At 41.3% G+C, this 20696-nt stretch overlaps 1 protein-coding gene across 5 annotated transcripts in view; it reads left to right on the plus strand.

Moving 5' to 3' along the window:
- Nucleotides 1-20696, plus strand: part of RMND5A (required for meiotic nuclear division 5 homolog A) — a 31214-nt gene that overhangs the window by 2545 nt on the left and 7973 nt on the right. For 3 of the 5 annotated variants that reach the window (XM_009686094.2, XM_068943717.1, XM_068943721.1), the window contains exons 2-5: nucleotides 3716-3858; nucleotides 14411-14545; nucleotides 14719-14819; nucleotides 20022-20188. In XM_009686094.2, the coding sequence (XP_009684389.1) occupies nucleotides 3754-3858; nucleotides 14411-14545; nucleotides 14719-14819; nucleotides 20022-20188 (508 nt within the window). In that variant the 5' untranslated portion in view covers nucleotides 3716-3753. Of the gene's footprint in view, nucleotides 1-2112; nucleotides 2761-3715; nucleotides 3859-14410; nucleotides 14546-14718; nucleotides 14820-20021; nucleotides 20189-20696 lie in introns of those variants that run through there. The other 2 variants (XM_068943718.1, XM_009686093.2) reach the window with 2 other exon arrangements.

The following is a 20696-nucleotide window of genomic DNA, read 5'->3' on the forward strand; positions in this document are numbered from 1 at the left end:
GCGAAGCTTGCTTGGAAGTGCACTTAATTCCAGGAACGTAGCAACAAATATATTAGAGCTGCTGTGTGTACCCAGCAATTTACACCAACAGTAAATGTGGAGTGCCAGTTCTGAGGCGTTTTGGGAGGGGATGAAGGAACACTTAATCTTTTTGGGGCATTATTTGATTTGACTTGATTTTACTATTTTTTCTATCCAACACAGTTTAGGTTTGTGCATTAAGGACAGTCGATAGGATGTGTGTCTTCACACACCGAGGTGCTGCCCTTGCCTGGAAGGATGTGTGGCGTGGCCCTCATGCTTGCACTGATCTTCACAGGCCTCTGTGGTGCTGCAAAGATTTGCCCACAAGAATCCTGTTGCAGATCCAGAGCTTACACTCTCCATAAAAAAATGAAAAGTGCGCAGTCCCTCCGGGGTGCTCCCTGTGTCTTCCCTGCAGACTTGGGTTAACAGTTTTGGGGACTGTTTCGTGAAGGCCCCAGACATGTTTTCGGTGCTTATGAAATCAGTGGTGATGCCATCCCAGGAGAATGCATGCCAACTGGAGCTTTGTTTTAGTCAGTACTCTACAATGAAACTAATGTGTTACGTGTACGCCCATTTAGAGACCCTATTAACTTTTGCCATCTGAGGGTAAGCTGTCTTCACGGATGGCAAAATTCTTATTTTTTCTTTAACATGTTATTTAAAACTTTCTAATAAAACCAGATATTTGCAGCTATTATATGCTATATCCTGAATATTTTAGAAAATGAGCAGAAGTGGAAGCAGCCAGGCCTCTTAATGTGAAGCTTCATAGTTCAGGGGTCAGAAGTGCTAAAATATGCTTATGTATATAATTAAAAAAAAAAAAAGAAAAACCGTACTACTGAAGAAGAAAATCATGTTGTAGGACAAGAGGTGAGAGCAAGGTTGTATGTAAAGACCTTTAAATAGGCAGTGGATATGAAAAGGAAGTGGGTGGAGAAAAAGAAACTGTTAGAAGCTGCTTCATCCTCTAAACACTGATTTTCTTTTCCCCACTCATAGTCTCTTGAAATTTCTTGAGTTGTTTCTATAACAAAGTCTAAATGCAAAATACTCCTATGTTAAAGCGACTGATTAGGAAGAGAAACTTTGTTTTTCTGCTCTCTTTCCCTAATATATTTAATCTCCCTGAGTAGTCAAGGCAATATTGTTTATTCTTCTTGGATGGTATAAACATGTGTCTGGCTGACTAAGCTTGGCTTTGAACTCTACTCTGTGCCTAGCGTCCGATTGCTAATGTATTTTCTTTTAGATTATGACTGTGATGCACAATGCAGTGAGAAGCTAATTGTTCTGTAGTATTCTGCGAACACTGAATTACTAAAAAGACTATTCACAGGCTTTCTTCTGCTGATTTATTACAAATAACTTCTGAGTGTAAAGCTGAAAGAGATATGTACAAGGGGAAAATCTTTTCTCTTAGGAATCTGATAGCTTTTCTTGTGGACATTTTCATTGTTTTGCTGTAGTTAGTTTCTGCTACAGCAAGTTTTAGGGGAGAATAATCCACTTACTTGTTTGCCAAAAATACCTATGCATTTAAGTTGCCTAGATTTGACTGGACATACGCTGGATTTTGGCTTAATGGCTTTTCAAGCAAAAAATGACTACCAAGAGAATCTATTTGGACATCTCTGTTTATTGGGCAATACAGACTAGTGGAATGAGTGTTTGGATTTTTTGTTGTGTAATCTCTCGTTATTTTGTCTTGGCAGAAGTCATAATTTCTGGCCAGACAGTTCTTTACAATCATTTATGTGATTTTTAAATGTCTGTCATAATAAAATAGTAACAAAGAGATAGTGGTTATTCTTGAAATAATTTAGGAAGCACCTTTAGTGCTATTTCTCTAATAGTTTAGAGAAATTTTATTTTTTAATTCAGGTTATATAGAATCAAATCAGTGGTAATTCACTGAAGAGGCTGTCTCAATTCTGTTACTCCTCATTCATTCTCTCAGAAAAATAGAGAGCGGTGTTAGTCGTTTACCTGGGAGATGATTCTTAGCTTTATATGACTGGAGGGAGAAAAAAGTTATTACTTTTTTTTTTTTTTCTTGAAAGCTGTAGCTATTGCAAAAGTACTGTTAAAGTTTCCTTGGCTAGAGCTTGTGGAGGCAGAACAAGAACTAATTACTTTTCTAGAGCAGAGCTGTTTTTAGTGTACTAACATCATAAGCTAGTTTGTGCTGTTGACATCAACAGCAAAGTTGGAAGTTAGGATGCATAAGAGACGGTATTTAAAACAAGTGGCTGGTAAATTATTACCTACCCGCTATGATTACCGCTTTTTTTGCTTTGTGGGACTAGATTTCCTTTGCTCTCTCCAAGGCATATTGTTAAGAGTACATTATAATAGTCGCAATTTGTTTCTATTGTTCTCAGCTTTCCAGTCCTGCAGCAGCAGCTTGATATGCGTTTAGCATTACGTGAAATACCAGAAGTTAAACTGGACTGTTAACACTCTGCTCAAGCCAACAGTATGTTAAAATGCAAAACGAGAAGGGAACAGACATTATGAAAAATGGCTGCTTTTTCAATCTTTCTTTTAAAGAGATGTTTCAGGTCTTTATTTTTAACATGAAGGGTTTGGATCTGGAATGTTAGGAAAGCATTTCTGGGCTGGTCTCCCACTTAAATTAGTCCTCCAGTTGAAGACTGCTAAGTCTCCATCCCTAAAGGAAAAATTCTTCATGTAGAATGAACTTTGAGGAAGGAGAGGCCTTAAGAGGTAAGACTTAAATTCTAGATTCTCCCTACATTTTGAAATCAAAAACTGAGAGAAAGGACTGAAGAAATGCACAGAATAGCGTAAATTTCTCTGACTAAAGCTAGTGAAGGGTGTTCAAGCAGAGGCACGAAGGGACCTCCGAATTGTCAGGCAAGGAGACCTTGCGGTCAGGGGCTTTGTAAGCCTTTTCGTATTTATTATTTTGTCCACAGAGTGGGTCATATAGCAATGATGGCTAGACAATAGTTTAAAAATATCATAACTTTTAGAGAGTAAGTTTTATAAGATGACAAGAAAGAGAGGCTATTCAGATAAACTCTCAGTGGGCTACAGTCAGGTCCTTTGTGGGCTATTTCTGATCTGTCAAGGAGAACTTGAGACTGATTGGCTAAACTATGTAGAGGTATTCCCACAAGTCAAGAAGCAAAAGTTTTACATGGCTCAAATTACTACTGCATGGCATAGGTAGTTCTTCCGTGCACACAGAGTATGATATAAATGGGTAGCTTGTAGAGCAAGAAGGAACTGGGCCCTCGTTAATCCTAATCTCGCTTTCACATTTTTGCATTGAAATAGGATGTCCTAAAGCGTCTTCAGGGAACTGCCTACAAGAAAGCTGATTCTGTAGTTGGTTAGAGACAGCTCCCGATTATATTCTGTAAGGACTGTGCATTGGGGTATTTTTTGAGGTCTGTTTATTAATCTGCTGAATTCAAGTATGACGCATGAGGTCTTTGCATCAATTTTTTTAAACTGTTACATTGGCTCAATGTTACTGTGTACCAGACTGGCTTCTTAATAGGGTTAACCACGTCCTGTACATTTAAACTGCTCTTGCTCTGCATGTACTCTATTTTAATACTGTTTCTTGTCTTTATATGTTGTTGCATATTGCGAGATTTAATGTTGTCATTTATTTATAACCAAGTTAATAATTTTCCTCTCTTTTGTCTAGATCAGGATGGAGACTTGTCAGGGACAATTTCACTTGTTATGACACAGTGTTGTAAAAGAATAAAAGACACAGTTCAAAAATTGGCCTCTGATCATAAAGACATTCACAGCAGTGTTTCCCGAGTTGGAAAAGCCATTGATAAGGTATTTATATCGTGGGTTTGACTGTATTATTCCATGTATTCTATGATGTGTACTCTGCTTTATGAAATTTGGAGTTATACTGCGTTTAATCTTAATGAAGTCTTCAAATCAACTGCAGAAAAGTAGGTTTGGGGCAGAGGCACGACAGGTCAGTGTAAAAACATGCTCTTACAGCTCGTTGTATATAGGGTACTCCTTTTGGGGCAGTTTATTATTCAGAGAGAACATGCCCTATAGATATTAGTGGACTCGGTGAAAGTTTGTATTATACCAGTTCAGCAATCTGTTTGCTTCAATGTCAGTCTCCATAAGAAATATTATTTCCAGATATATGTTGCCTTTCTAGTTGAGTGTTGGTAACAAAGGACTAAGAAGTGGCCTTCTGCTCTAGAAGACAGTTTTTAAAACTGATATGATTTTCAAAGAAAGGCATTTTGTCTGTAATATTTCAGGTGGGTTGTCAGTTTTTAGGGCTGAATTTTGCAAGATGCATGGTAGTCTTAATGGGAGTAGAATAAATTACGTCTCATAGCATCTATTTCTATGCCATAACAAGTAGTAAGGAAATACAGCGTTATCTTTAAAGCTTCCCATATGAACATGTTTGTTCAAGTCACGATCTTTTCCCTCTGTCCACAGTGAATCAGAACTGTGATGCGTTTGTTCTTCTCTTAAAGTGGTTCTGTGTACAAGGGGTCCTGTACTTGTTTTTTTTTTTTGCATTTTTATGCGATACTTTCATATCAAAACATGCCTAGATTGACAGGGTGTTAACATTTGGTTTGAGGTGCTGTTTATTATCTCACCAGTGAAGAAACTAGTACGTGTGTCTTTTCACCTGTACAAAGACATGCAATGTTACAGAATATTGATTCATCCTTTGGGTGTCTCATTTAAACTTTTAGTAATGGTAATCTATTAAAGCATAATTTAACAGTAGTATAGTGAACTAACAAAGTGCATAACTGCATTATTTGGGAAGAATGTCTGTGCAACTGTTACGATATTTTTGCTTACATCTGTGATTGACCATCATGGAGAGCTCAGACTTGGTACTAATAGCTCTAATCCAAGCCTCGCTGTTATCCAAAGCTTAAGGATGCATCTGTCTCTAATCCTTGCTGCTGTATCTAAACCAATTAACTAGAGTAAAATTCCATCCTTATTACTGGCTTGAAGTCTGAAATACATCTATGTAATCTTGTCCTAGGTTTGAAACCTCCGTATTCTTCCGTAGCAAGTGGACTTCATACGAATGACCTTTCAGATTTGGCTAAAGCTTTTTTGTTTAAATATTCTGATAAGATAGAGCAGCACTAACTCATGTGTAGACAGCATGAGTATTAAATGGCAAATTGTTGGGAATATTTCTTAGAAGCCAAAGAGAGGAACACTTTCAAGCTTAAGAAAGCTTACGCTTGAGCCTAGCCTCTAAATCTCTATTTCAGTTATGTGCATAGTTTTTCTGAAGTGTTACTGCTGTGCTACTCTTTTATCTACTATTTTTATTTTAAAAAGCGTGGCTCTAATAAAAGCATTTATTAAATTTCAGGCATTTGGTTTTGTGAAATAGTAGAAAGGGGAACAATAATATACTCTGTGCCCACATAGAGTGACACAAGGCCTGTTTCAGTGGGGTGTTTAAAAATGAGCAGTGTGCTCGTTCCTCTAGATTCTGAATCTCGGTTAGCGTCCGTAAAGTTTGGAACAAGAGAACTGCTCAAGTCCCCACTCCTGCTGGTAACGAAGGACTCATTTTGTGAAGTTCAGAGCACCCTTCATTCCTGCTGATGTTCCCCTGAATACACCAGTATTTTTCTCAATCTATTTGACATCAATTAGAGTTGTCTCCTTAAATATGAACTTTATGGGACTTTTTTTGCTTTATGCAAGTAGTTTTGAATTTTGCTAGTTTTCTCTCATTGTAGTATCTTACGGTACCTACCTTAAAATGTGTCTTGACATCTCAACCTGTTTGTCAGATGAATACATGTAATGTTTAAATCCAGATGGAATTTAACGCTTCCTTGGACAGTGACATTTGAAGGAAACCTTCCATATTCATTTAAGCTTTTCTCCTGTGCTGTTGGAAAATATGCTTAAAAACCTACCAGCAAAGCCTTTGTTGGCCTGCTAGTCTCATAACCCGTTGAAATTACCCCTCCCCTGTTCCTTCCCAATAATATACTTAAGCTTAAACCAATAGAGGTAATTAAGTGTAATTGATGTAGTGAATTGATTCTCATAGTCCTCCAGACACATCCTGAACGAAGTATTTCTGCTTCCCAGATACAGTGCTCAATGTGAAGAATGTGAAGAAGCAGCCCTTGCTTCGATTCATGAGATTTGAGTTTTCTCTCTGGCATGTGTTAATCTTCATTCCAGCGCTATTCTCATTTATTTTATAGATGGATTTATAGCTCTAGAATGCTGATTGTGGTGCTCTTTGTGGCATATGCTCAGGCACAGATAACTCATGATTTTATTGCTTGATTTGAGACTGAGAAACATGCTAATATCCACGCATCCAAACGAGAGCTGCTGTTACACATTGAATTAACAAGCTTCCTACTTAACAAGCTTGGTTTTTGGACAAGCTTGATGTATTATCTGTCTGTGGCAAGTTTCAGGTTAAATTTTTTTTCTTCCCAGTGTGGAGGAAGGGATGTACCTATGTGCCAGATTTAGTCTGGCCACTTTTTAAGTTAGGGCAGTCATTACTTATGAACTTGGATAGGACCTAGATTTGTCTGTCTGTAGAGTTCAGTCTGAGATCACAGGCTCCTTATTGTTAAAAAATGAAATTCAAATTTGACATCAAATGTTACCAGCTATGTTAAAATTTGAAATGCCAGGATTTTATTGCTTATTAATTAGCAGTTCCTGGAAAGTTTATCTGGTAAGTTAAACTGTTTTTTTTTTTCCCCATAGGCATTCTACATGTATTGCATGCTTCCCACCTGGGAAGGTTACCCTTTCTTCCAAAGAGCATTTTCGTCTTTGAAAGGAAATGTGTGCATCCATCTTTTTTTTTCTTTATTTTGCTAGCATCTGCTCTGCTGCCAGAATTAATCATGTCACTGTCATTCAGCAGTTGTTACAGAATCACAGAACGGTTGAGGTTGGAAGGGACCTCTGGAGATCATCTAGTCCGACCCCCCTGCTCAAGCAGGGTCCTCTAGAGCACGTTACCCAGGATCACATCCAGACGGGTTTTGAATATCTCCAGCGAAGGAGACTCCACTACCTGTCTGGGCAACCTGGTCCAGTGCTCAGTCACCCTCACAGGAAAGAAGTTTTTCCTCAGGTTCAGATGGAACTTCCTGTGGTTCAGTTTGTGCCCGTTGCCTCTTGTCCTGTCGCTGGGCACCACGGAGAAGAGTCTGGCCCCATCCTCTTGACACTCCCCCTTCAGATACTTGCACACATTGATGAGATCGCCTCTCAGTCTTCTCTTCCCCAGGCTGAGAACAGGCCCAGCTCTCTCAGTCTTTCTCCACAGGAGAGGTGCTCCAGCCCTCTAATCATCTTTGTAGCCCTCTGCTGGACTCACTCCAGCAGTGCCATGTCTCTCTTGTACGGGGGAGCCCAGAACTGGACACAGTACTCCAGGTGAGGCCCCCCCAGGGCTGAGGAGAGGGGCAGGATCACCTCCCTTGACCTGCTGGCAGCACTCTGCCTAATGCAGCCCAGGATCCCATTGGCCTTCTTGGCCACAAGGGCACACTGCTGGCTCATGCTTAACTTTTGTTGTCCACCAGCACTCCCAGGTCCTTCTCGGCAGAGCTACTTTCCAGCAGGTCAACCCCCAGCCTGTCCTGCTGCATGGGATTATTCCTGCCTAGGTGCAGGACCCTGCACTTGCCTTCGTTGAACTTCAGGAGGTTCCTCTCCGCCCACCTCTCCAGCCTGTCCAGGTCCCTCTGAATGGCAGCACAGCCTTCTGGTGTGTCAGCCACTCCTTCCAGTTTAGTATCATCAGCAAACTTGCTGAGGGTGCACTCTGTCCCTTCCTCCAGGTCATTGATGAATATATTGAACAAGACTGGACCCAGGACTGACCCCTGGGGGACACCGCTAGCCACAGGCCTCCAACTTGACTCTGCGCCATTCACCACAACCCTCTGCGCTCGGCCATCCAGCCAGTTCTCAATCCACCTCACCGTCCACTCATCCAACTCACACTTCCTGAGTTTACCTACAAGGATGTGATGGGAGATAGTGTCAAAAGCCTTGCTGAAGTCCAGGGAGACAACATCCACTACTCTGCCCTCATCTACCCAGCCAGTCGTTCCATCATAGAAGGTTATCAGATTGGTCAAGCATGATTTCCCTTTGGTGAATCCATGCTGACTACTCCTGATCACCTTCTTGTCCTCCCCATGCTTAGTGATGACCTCCAGGATGAGCTGTTCCATCACCTTTCCAGGGATGGAGGTGAGGCTGACAGGCCTGTAGTTCCCTGGCTCCTTCTTGCCCTTTTGGAAGACTGGCGTGACATTGGCTTTCTTCCAGTCCTCAGGCACCTCTCCTGATCTCCAGGACCTTTCCAAGATGATGGAGAGTGGCCTAGCGATAACGTCCGCCAGCTCCCTCAACACTCGTAGGTGCATCCCATTGGGGCCCATGGATTTATGGATGTCAAGTTTGGGACAAAAGATCTCTAAGCTGATCCTCCTCCACCAAGGGAGAGTCTTCCTTTCTCCAGACTTCCTCTCTTGTCCTCAGGGTCTGGGATTCCTGAGGGCTAGCCTTAGCAGTGAAGACTGAAACAAAGAAGGCATTCAGCAACTCTGCCTTCTCTGTATCCTTTGTTACCAGGGCACCCGCCCCATTCAGCAGCGGGCCCACGTTTTCCCTAGTCTTCCTTTTGCTATTGATGTATTTGAAGAAGACCTTCTTGTTGTCCTTGACATCCCTTGCCAGATTTAATTCCAACTGGGCCTTAGCCTTCCTTGTCGCATCCCTGCACGCTCTGACAACGTCCCTGTATTCCTCCCAAGTGGCCTGTCCCCTTTTCCACATTCTGTACACTTCCTTCTTGTGTTGGAGTTTGGCCAGGAGTTCCTTGCTCATCCAGGCAGGTCTCCTGCCCACTTTGTTGGACTTCTTCCTCAGAGGGATGCACTGCTCTTGAGCCTGGAGGAAGTGATACTTGAATATTAAGCAGCTCTCTTGGACCCCCCCCCACTTCCTTCTAGGGCCCTACCCCATGAGATTCCCCTAAGTAGGTTCCTGAAGAGGCCAAAGTCAACTCTCCTGAAGTCCAGCGTTGCAGTCCTACTCATTGCCCTGCTCCCTCCTCGCAGGATCCTGAACTCCACCATCTCATGGTCACTGCAGCCAAGGCTGCCCCCAACCTTCACATCTCCAACTAGACCTTCTTTGTTCGTTAGTACAAGGTCTAGCATTGCAGCTCTCCTCGTTGGTGTCTCCACCACCTGAGTCAAGAAATTATCATCAATGCTTTGCAGGAACCTCTTTGACTGTTTGTGCCTAGCTGTGCTGTCTTGCCAACAGATGTCAGGGTGGCTGAAGTCATGAGGGCCCATGAGAACTAGGGCCTGTGATTGTGAGGCTACTTCCAGCTGTACTTCAGCTTCCAGACCTCATTGACTTCCTCTTCCTGATCAGGTGGCCTGTAGTAAACCCCCACAACAGTGTCACCCATGTTACCCTGCCCTTTAATCCTTACCCATAGGCTCTCAACTTGCTCTTCATCCACCCCTAGGCAGAGTTCCATACAAGTTGTTATCTGGTAGCTCACTCAACAGTCTCCCTGTAAATCGTTCTTCTCAAATGATTAAGTTCATCTCAAAGCATGTTTGATAGGGCTAGTAAATGTTTTCCCTCTAGTAGCATCTATCTAGATAGTGATTAAATGCCTTCATTCAGGAAAATAAGTGCTACCCCCTTTCCATGTTTGTTACATGGAAAAACTTGTGTATGAACAAACAAACAATCTGTACTGAACATATACTGATGTCTTTTAATTATATTGCTGTTAAAGAATAGGGCTGGATAAATATAGAGTCTTTACGACTCAAGCTTTATCTTATGAACTGAAAAACTGAACAGAGAAGGTAAACATATGTATTTCTGGTCAGATTTCAGGGGGTAAAGAAGGGAGGAGTGCATAAAGTAATCTCAGCAGGGAAACTAAGGAATAAAACTGTCTTTACTCATCTTGCTTCTTTGTATCATGTTACTAATAACATGGAAGGTCATGTATGTGTGTCTTGAAGTCCTTTTCACATTTCAGCAATTATGAGTAATGCACTTTACAGTCGACCGTTGGCATATTTAGCGCATAATAATCTATATTTTAGTCCTAGGTTTACTAGTTAGGCTCTTAAAATGCTGATTTCTCGAGAGTTAGTAGTGACATTCTTGTAAGCTTAAAACCTGAAAAGTACAAAATAAACTTTTCAGAGTTTATGGAATTTATTTCAACTCTGAAATCTTATTAAACCCCACATGCTATCAGCTAGCATACTGTTAGCATTTAGAAAGCAGCACTGAGAGATGTGTAGTCACCAACACGTAATGCTTTCATGATGATTGTGAAATACGTAAGGAAATGGCAAGCAGTAATTTGTTCTGACATGTGACAGTTACTCACAGCGATATAGGTAGTCAGTTCTTGAAACTCTTCAGGACCCGGTGAAGGCAGAGTTTTAGAATCCTACCTATGGTAAAGAACTCGGAAATCGTTTGTGTGTTTGAAAAAAGTTATAGAAACGAGAACCTGATCAAGATTGTGTTGATCAGAGAGCAGATGAGGGAGGAGGAAAATAAAGAATTATTTCAGGAGGTCCCTAGATCCTATTGTGTGACTTATGACTTAAAGCTACAGCGTATCTAGGTTGATAAGAGTCATTGTTACCATCTTTCATTATGGAATTAAAAGAAATCTTGCCTAGAAAGGGGTTTTGAAAATCATCTCAAATCTCATAGGCTTGTTCATTCAGAGCTAAGTATTTTCTTAAAAATAATATTGAAATGATATAGGATCCAAAACCCAGGGACAGACATCCTGGTAGAAGCTTCCAAGACTGCAATTGAAAAGTGACCATTGTAGTGCCTGTTTGCTTTTGGCCTCACTTGGTTTGCACTAGACCCTTGCAAGTGCATGCTTTGTAGGTTTGAAATTGCTTTATTTTTTTTTGACCAGCTGGGTGCGTTTACTTTTGCTTTATGTGAAATTATCTCTTCTCACAGATCAATTGCTTGAAGAGCAAAGTATATGCCCCTGCTCTGTATCTTCCTACTTCCTGTGTCACCAAGACAGGGCTCTTACTTGCTTTCTTTGTAGTGAAACCTTCTAGCTTTCTGGGTTTTTTGGAGGAGGGGTAGATTTTTATTTCATTTTGTCTCTAAATGAAAATGATGATCGTTTAGTAGCAGCACTGGGATTCCCTAGTATTCAGATGTTGTCCTTTGTGAGGGGCTCTAGGTGATGGGTACTGTGAGTGTGATTTTTGTTTTAAGGGATGGATGTATTCCGAGACTGTTAAGGGACAGCAGTTGCTGACAGTGGGAACCTTGCTTTGGCCTTTGATGACTCTCGAGACAATAATATCCTGCAGTTCTCCGTGGCGTGCTGTCCTGTGGATTCCATGGCCCATCCTCTTCTGTTTGCTGCTTTGGAGTCCTGCTGCTGTCAAATTCTGGATTTTGTAAAGGAACAGAGGTAGATAGTTCTGCCGTTTCTGTCCCCAAGTAATGAGTAGAAGGATGTGAAGAAGGCCTAGATTCAGCTCTAATGGTTGATAGCTGCCCAAAAGAATACGGTTTCTTCTTCTGGGGTATGCATGCAGTAGGAGTAGAAACTACATGAAGAATAGCTGAAGTTAAAGTTGGATATTTTTAGATTAGTAATGTTGTCCCCACTCCCAAATTTAAGTAACAACAGAAGACTCTGAACGTTCTTGATCGTGCCTCTGGTATTTCTTTAATATGTTTTCTATGGATTTATGTTATGTGCTAGTGTTGTTTGGAAAGTGATACCAGAATCCCCAAAGGTGGTTAACCTTAAAGGCTTCAAAGGGTTGGCACCAAGAACATTATTATTTAGCAGGCTGCTTAGATTTCTTAAGACGAGCAGCATAGCAAGGAGCTTACAGGTTAAGACACCTAAGTACAAATTTGTTAAACGTGAGTTTTGAATCATGAATGGTAATAATTTCAATCTTGTCTTGGCCTACCATCTCTAAAAGGTAGAAGAGACAATTTGCTAGCGTACAGTTAGCATCTCGCTGAAGGTTTGGTAAGATGAGTGGTGGGTTTGAAGCTATGCGTGTTGAGATGAGAAGGCTGTCCCATACACAGAGCAGCATCAAAAGAAGCGTGAAGATGGTTGGTGAAGGAAAGCAATAAGTGGTGAATAAAAGGAAGATGCAGTGCAAGCTAGGCTGAGGAGAGTACTGGAAACAATGAGGAGCTTAAAGAGGGCACAGCAGCCTAAACCTGTGAAGTTCCCACTTCTGGTTTAAAAAGTGTATGCTCCTCTCACCGCCAGTAAGACTGCCTCTGAAGGGCTGATTCCCTTTATGTGGGGGCGGGGGGTGCTGCCATGCATCTGTCTTCTCTAGAGCTAGTCCCTTGATGCTCTTTTGATTCCTCTTTAGCTGGCCTAGAAAGGCAGCAGTTCGGTCCTTGAGGCTGACATCCAAAGTTTGGTTAGATATTTGATATCTGTTAAAAAAGCAGCGAGGCATAATTGTGTGTATTTGTAAGGGAGAATTGTGCAAGGCAAAAGTGACCCCTTGGTTTGAAAGTTTGATGAGCAGGTTAGGTATGGGTCAGCTCAAGTACAGATGCTTGAACCCTCTGAGAACTGTCATCAACTCATGCTCCCAAAACGATGGGTATGGAAGCAGCACACTCACCCCTCTGGGCTTCCCTTGACAGATCTCTTCGCATGTACCTTGTAAGAAGAGCTTTTTCTTTACCCTTTCAGCAAAAATAGGCGTGATACTCACGTGTCCTGGGGGAGGAATGCTGCCATGATGTTGTTCTCTACCATTTTTAATTTAAGAATATCCTTCAAACTTGATTGCGCTTCTGAGATGGGTTAGTAGTAGGCTCCCAAACGCTTTTGGCAGTGTTGCTCTGCAAGTGTCTGTTGCCTGCTCTGTGTTTTGACGAAACAAAATACGACTCTTTGGGCTCCTACTGCAGGTCAGAGATGCCGCAGCTGCGATGCAAAGTGCTGATCTCATGTAAACCCATGGCACCTCTTCAACTTTGTCCTGATGTTGATTAGCCACATTTGTGCTAGCAGACCCTATACCAGGTTGGGTATTGGCTCACCTGCCCCTTCAGTGTTAGGCTGGCTGTGAGACACCTCTTAATATCTGATGGGCAGACAGCTGATACTGTCTGGGCACTGTTTGCCCAGGCCGCTTTGCCAGAAGTGTGTGTTTGTACGGGGTAGATGTTCCCATGTTGTGCAGAGCTGTTAATCGGCACAGAACCACAGCTGAAGCACTGCTTATTTCACTGAACTTTGGTTTCCAAATTTCCTTCCTGGAAGAGGACTGTAGTTATCAGGTGATCAGGTCAGGCACCAAGCAGTGTGCTGCCTTTCAAACTCCGCTCTCTGAAATACTTTCTTTAACAAAAGACGGTATTTCTTTCCATGTTGTTTTGGGCAGTGAGCGAGGGTTTTTGTCCAAATTAACTTGCCTGGCCCTGATCTTGAAACATCAGCAGTCAAAATTCTGTTTTATGTCTTGGGTTAGAATAAATGTTGCTCTGCTGCTGCCAAGAGTATATAGGGCCAAGTGTGGCTAAAGTGTCATTGTGACAATATTTTTACTTATTCCTGGAATATGTCTGTAGGCCACTGGCCTAAAAATACACTGCAACAGGATTATCCTGGTTTAGATCTGGAAAAGATCTCTCAGGTCTTCAAAGCTCATCCTGTTGCTGGTATATTGAGGTCTTCAGAGTTTTGATTTTTCATTATCTTTTTGGAGGGAGGGCGGTGACATTCTCCTCCTCCTTTGTTTTTGTGCTCATTTTTTTTTCCCAGCATTGCCTTATACCATAGCTTTGTCAAAAAATCTTGAGTTAAAGCATTTGCTTCTAATTCTGTCCGCTGTAGTGACAGTGATGCATTGATAGCACTATTTTGATTCTAGTGTAGGCGATCTTATTTTCTGCTCTCTATGCTTTTCAGTTTTCACATATGGAAAAAGCCTTTTCTGCAGATACTTCTTTTTAAATGCATCATGGTCTGGAAATCCCTTTATTAATTAACTAGATTTCTAATTTGCTAGCTGGACTTGTAATTTGTCAGTGTAATTCCTTATAGTGGATAATATTCAGACTTGAAATGAGCAAGCCCAGGGATTTCTTCTTCTGTACACAGGAGATAATGAAGCCGCTGACAGAGATATTTCACTTTGTGCAGGAGGTAATTGAGGGCAAACTCAGTAATACGCAAAAAGCATCAGAGTGGAGACATAGGTGTCCTGCATAATTAAAGAAAAATTACGTGGGGTTATTTGTTCCAGCCTATTAAATGTTAATTTCTACGTTTCAGAATTTTGACTCCGACATCAGCAGCGTGGGGATAGATGGGTGCTGGCAGGCTGACAGCCAGCGAATCCTCAACGAGGTAATGGTGGAGCACTTTTTCCGGCAGGGAATGCTGGATGTAGCCGAGGAGCTTTGTCAGGTAACTATAAGTATGGATATTTAATGTTATCAAAAACTGGAAATTGTGCTTTGTATTAGCACCTTTATTTTAATGTTAATATTCTAGTTGAAAATTTAAACTGTTAGAAAAACAGCAATTTAAGTCCCAAATGCTCTATGGTTTGTCTAAAACACGTGACTTTGTTTTTTCAGGAATCTGGTCTGTCAATAGATCAAAGTCAAAAAGAACCGTTTGTGGAGTTAAATCGAATATTGGAAGCATTAAAAGTTAGAGTTCTGAGACCTGCATTAGAGTGAGTCTACTCAGTTTTTTGGAATACTTTTAATAAATCCTTAGTTTTTCACTTTAAATATTGTCTTTTGTATGTTTTGATGTACCTCCCTTTGTGCTTTGAGAGAACCAGTTACTGAGTGAACCCCTTCTTCCTGCTGTTGTCCCCTCATGTGCCCCTCACCATGGAGAGTGCTAAACTAAGGGTCTCTTTCTCAGATGAAGGATTAGTTTCAACCATTTGTGATGTTAATAGAAGATTTCAGAAAGAAACATCACTGAAACAGTTGTCTGCCTTGATGGTGTTTCACCCAGGTTATAGTGAGACACTGGTGAATCTGTTGTAAAAAGGTCCAGTTCTGAAGGATACCAGGGCTTATTAAAGGTGTTGGGTATCATCAGCTCCTTTTTTTTGACTTTGCTGAGCCCAGGGGTTGATCAGAACTTGAATCAGGATCAAACTTTGTACTTTTCCGCAAGATGATTTCCCTTTTCAGAGCAGACAAAGAGACCACAGGGTGGGAAGAGGGAATGAAAGGATAGGTGTGTACTTTGCAGGCTGTGGTTGACAGGTAGATGGTTATTAACTTTGGATTGGGGTGTGGCTCTTCCTGGGGCAGGAGGTGTCTCTTCCTGAGCTCTGGTTGAGAGTCTGGACTGATAGTGAGATCTGATCGCGAGATCTCTTCTACGCAAAATGGTTCTGTCAGTGCAAGAGTCAGTGGATAATGCCAAATGCTCAGACAAAAACAATCTGGAACTAGCTGAGGCGATTGATCAACCTAACACCAGGATGTTCCCTTGAAATTAATAGACTACTACCATTAGACATATAGGGTGGAGCTAGAAGTAGCAGTGAACAAGGAAAGGTGGTGAAAAATTTTGTGGGCTACAGTTTTATAATTTTCAGTCATGGGTAGCTAGCTGTGCTGTACCATATCAGAACAGCTTTTAATTTAGAAACAAAAAAACACAAACCCTCACCCAATTTTTTTAGGTTGCATGAACTTCAGTAAGCATAGCTTGGTCTTGCAAGTAAGAAAAAATAGAATACCAACATAGCTTTTTCGTGGCCTTTTAAAAGTAGAAACAATGGAACAAAGCAGATCTAAAGTTTGGTTGTGCTTCGTTACACCATGAGCATAATTCCTACGTTTGAAATCTCTTTTTGCATTATTCAGCTAAATACCTTTTCATGTCAACAAACTTTTTCCCTGTAACATGAGCCAACGTAGGTACCTCAATTCAGAGGTCATTAGCATCTAAACTAAATGCAGCGATACTCTGATGGACAAGCCTTGGTCTTCATAAACTGAGTCCTGGAGTATGCCTCTGGATCATGCAAAATTTGACCTGAATAGTTAGTCTTTGAATATAATTACATAGGTGGAAAGCTCAGGTGGTTTATTGCCATAGAGTTGGTCAATTGAAGGGAAGCAGCATTGTCATGCCCTACATATTACAACTGAAACAGGATTTGTTGTCACATCACTTGTTTCTTGTAGTTCGAACAGTAACACAGCCTTTGTGAAGGATGCTTCCTGAGGAATGGTAACTTGTTATTAATGTTTGTTCACTTCGAGTCACTAAATTCATTTTAGCTCTAACTAGCTAGGCCCTGTGCCTTACTGACTGCTACTTAGTCATTTCTTGTAGTTCCTGCAATGTGTTGACTATTTTTCAAACAGAGGAGAAGGCACGGTCCTTCCTCAAAGGAACTTTTATTTCAGGGACAGCTGAATGGACAGAGAATAGGGTGTATTGTGAGGGCAGTTTGTACGCTAGGCTCCCTCCCCCACTCTGTCTCGTGTCCTTTTATAATACAACTCTTCAGTGCAAAAGCTATCTGCCTCTGCGTTTGCATTGTGAAGAGTACAGAAGGTCCTTATGTATGGTGACCCTTTAGATGCTTATGTAAAAAACATGATGTTAGTGGCAGCAATCAAAACGTAACCAAACTTTATACAGTGTAAGAGGTAAGCAGTGTCTTAAAATGCCTAGTTACTCCTCAGAATTGCTGATACCCGTGAACTTATTTCTAAATTATTTCGCACAGACATGGGTGGTCAGGAGGAAGGATCGAAAACACTTGGTCAGCTCCTGAAGGGGCAGCATCTATGTGAGAGGAGCTTGGAAGGATGATGTCATGCTGTTTGGGTGAAAAGCTAATAAATGGGCAAACTTGGCATCATGAAATATGGCTTCGCTTAAAAGCAGTCCCAAAATGACTTGTTCCGTGGCTAGGCTGCAGACAGTGATGGTAAAGCAGAAAGTAGGTGTTGCGCAGGAATTGTTAACTACAGCCTCATGAACCAGGAAGGGAAGTTCGGCAGGGTTTACGTGTGCAAAATTGTGAAGGGTTGGAGTGAAAACAGTAACCAGTCTCTCTGGTTCTGCCAGTGCGTTGCAGTTGATGCTAGGCTAAACTCATTGGAAATAAAGCAAACACTGTAGGTAGCTCCTGGTCATTCTCTTCTAGAGGGAATTGTGAGATTAATGATTTTTAAGGAAGACTTTCAGTGCCCTGCACTTGTCCTGCAAATGGTGATGTAGAAAAGTTAGTATTAATATCAGATCTTAAAAAAAAAAAAAAAAAAAAAAGGTAACTGCAGGATTTTCAGATTTTCTTACTAGTACAAATTCCAACAATTACTGCACCTCAAAATTAAATTTTGTGTAACGCGCCCTAACTCTTTTCGTTTTTGTATGTTGTTCAGCTTTACTTTGTGGATGCTCAGCCAAGGCCTGCCCCCAAAGCAGACTTCTGTATAGATTGCTGTACATCCCCAGCAGCTCATTAATTTCCGGTGACTCTTCTCATTGAGATTTGGCGATGGGGGAGGGAAATCCATAGGTTCTTTGTGGGTAGATTCTGATTCTTCTGAGTCCAGGTGGGTCTCTCTGTGAAGGTATGGTGGGAATGATTCGCAAGTTCAAAGCTTTTGATGGATCATGAGAAGACAGTGTGTCTTTCCTATATCTGTACGGCAGTGAGCTGGATAGCTTTGGTATTTGCTGGGACTTCTGGGGTGTGATTTAAGCTTCATCTCATCTTCCTTAGGCTTTGTGAAACTCATTTAACTAAATCCTGTGTGGGAGCTAGAGGAGTTCTGTGGTTTGACTGCTCTAAGAATCCATACGGATTTGAGTTGTGAAAGTGAAAATGGTCAGGAAGTGTTGTTTTTAAAGGAGTTAGGAAGACGGGTGGTGTGACTACTAATGATTTTGGGCTGTGGTAGAGTAGTATGTAGGTTGCATATTAAGTTAGTTAAACATCATTTGCTGCTTTTGGCCTTTCTCTTAGAAGTCTTTTGAACAGGGACGCAGTGTCCTAGACCAAACACCTCAGGCCTTGGTCCCGTTGTTGCTTTCTTGTGATGCAATCTGTGCTGCCGCTCAAAGAGCTAAAAATGGAAAGCCTGGCTAAAAGCTAATTTGGAAAAACAGACTCAGTCTCAGCCAGATGAAGTACCTTGCCATGTGGTCACATGATTGGCAATATTGGCAGGGAGGGGATGGAGGCTCTTTTGATGCCTCCCTGTTGATGCAGTAGGTTAATGTCTCGTTAATGTGACTGTGGGGCTTCGACCTCAAACTGACATTGGTCTTGTTGTTTACTGATAATGGGTTTTCTTTCAGCTTCTTACTGCTCTATAGCTGTTAACTGCAGGCTCTCCTTTCCTTAGGAGTGAGCTTTACTGACAGTAAGCCAAGTTTAAGCCATGGACACTGATCACAAAAAAATGTGATTAGTGAGTGTATCCTTCCCTCCTGCTGGAGAAAACAGTGCTGACAGTCTTTTGACTCTATTAGTCTGGGCCTGCTTGAAATTAGGGACATTAGGGCTTGTTCTTAGTCCACAGGCTACATTCTTCACCCTTTCTCACTGAAAAGTTACTGCTGTCATTACACAGAATCACAGAACGGTTGAGGTTGGAAGGGACCTCTGGAGATGATCTAGTCCAACCCCCCTGCTCAAGCAGGGTCGTTACAAAGCCTTACCAGTAAGGTCAAACTCCTGACACTTTCACCACCAAAAATTGAAAGCAGACCCTTGCTTATTCCATGGTGCGTCTTAACACAGAAGGCTGACTTTCATGGGAAGCTTGACCAGTACTATAAGAGTGCTTAATTTCCTTATTTAAGTATTGAATAGAAAAGAACAGAAGCTTCACAACCCCTTCTTTTTAAGAAATAGAGACCGCCTCACTTCCTTGCTGACAAGTGAAAAGCTCCTCTTTGCTAAATGGGGCCCCTGCAGTGAAAACAGTATAATTAATTAACACTAACGAGCAAAAGATGTGCCTGAAGAACACGGGGAACCTGAGGTTCTTAAAAGAAAAGGGGTGGGTTGATTTGTGCCTGACTGTATTTAATCTAAAAAGAAAAAAAAAAAAGGATAAAATGTAAATAATAGTCATTTGTAAGAAATGTTTTAAAAATTTCAGCTGATTTTACTTGGTGCATGTTTAAGCATTCTTATATGCTCTTTGGAAGCCTAACATTAATGTTGTCATGGTGAACGAGACCCAGAAAGTGAGAACTATTTTTATTGCCCAAGTTGAAAATAACACAGAAAGCACAATTTTAGCAGGGAAAAGTGTAGTAGTTAAACTGATATCCCTCTCCGCTGCCCCCATCCCAGTATAAGGTCTTGATAGTATTCTTCTTTGAGGCCTCCATAGGGGCACTCCCCCTCTCCCGGGCAACGTACACACGCATGTAAACATAGTGGCTTAGTAGAAAATGTTTTGGGAAGGAGGAAGCTGAAAAATGCCTTCTTAAAGGCTAGATCAAACCTGTTTAGCGTCTCAGCTGAAGACTTTCTGTAATTGTTAAAGATGCAGTTCACAGTCCGGTATTAATCCAAATATAGCAGTTAGATTTCAACTCCTTGTACTTTATATTGTGCCTAATTCAGTGCAGCCCTCCTGTCCCCGAGTGTTGAATTCAGCTGCTATGTGTTCGCAGACGGAGGTTAACCTGTACGGCAGCACCAGAAGTGGCATCATTCACGTGTTCTGCATGCTGTGAAGCTCAGTTATCTGTACAAGGTCTTGCTGTTTTCTGTGCTCCACGTACAATAATGGAAGTTCAGGGCACAGTCATGTTCTGACACAATTCTCCTTGAAATGGATGCTGTATAATTGCAAAAATTTCATACTGAGTAGGCTGACATTTGATTATTCTGTCATGTCCCTTTGTACCTCCTCATTTCTTCCAGGTGGGCGGTATCCAACAGAGAAATGCTTATGGCGCAGAATAGTTCTTTGGAGTTTAAACTGCACAGGTTATATTTCATTAGTTTATTGATGGGTGGAACAGCAAATCAAAGGGAAGCACTTCAGTATGCGAAAAACTTCCAGCCATTTGCCCTAAATCATCAGAAAGGTGAGTAAAATGTTTGGTCGTTTTAAGAGGAATCAAGCACCCAGATGTGGCACATGGTAGTAAAATATAACTCGTGTTCAAACCATGTGTTTATCTCATCCATTATTTTCATTTCATCAGAGGCTTTGTATTTATATATTTAACATGTATAATTTGAGTCCTTACAATTTGAATTAATTCCTTGTTCTTAAAGAGGACACAAAAAGTTATATTTTAATTTATTTGCAGGTTTTTGAATTAAGGTTGTTGGCTTTTTAAGTAATTATTTAGATTACAGCTACCATGGTCTTTCTGCCATGATAAAGTGTTAAAAGTGCACAGAAGTGTTCTTGGAATAGACATCTGCTGTTTTCTGCTGCGTGGGGTCATACAAAGAGAACTGAAATTTCTGAAAAGTGGGAATTTGTGAGTTAAGCAAACCATCCCAGTAAAGCCTGGTTTTTAGTGTAGTGCGTTTGGCAGAAGGCTTACAAAAATGCTGCTTTAGAGTTTGTCAATAATCCTTCCT

Source organism: Struthio camelus, chromosome 4 (assembly GCF_040807025.1).
Source record: "Struthio camelus isolate bStrCam1 chromosome 4, bStrCam1.hap1, whole genome shotgun sequence".
NCBI lineage: Eukaryota > Metazoa > Chordata > Aves > Struthioniformes > Struthionidae > Struthio > Struthio camelus.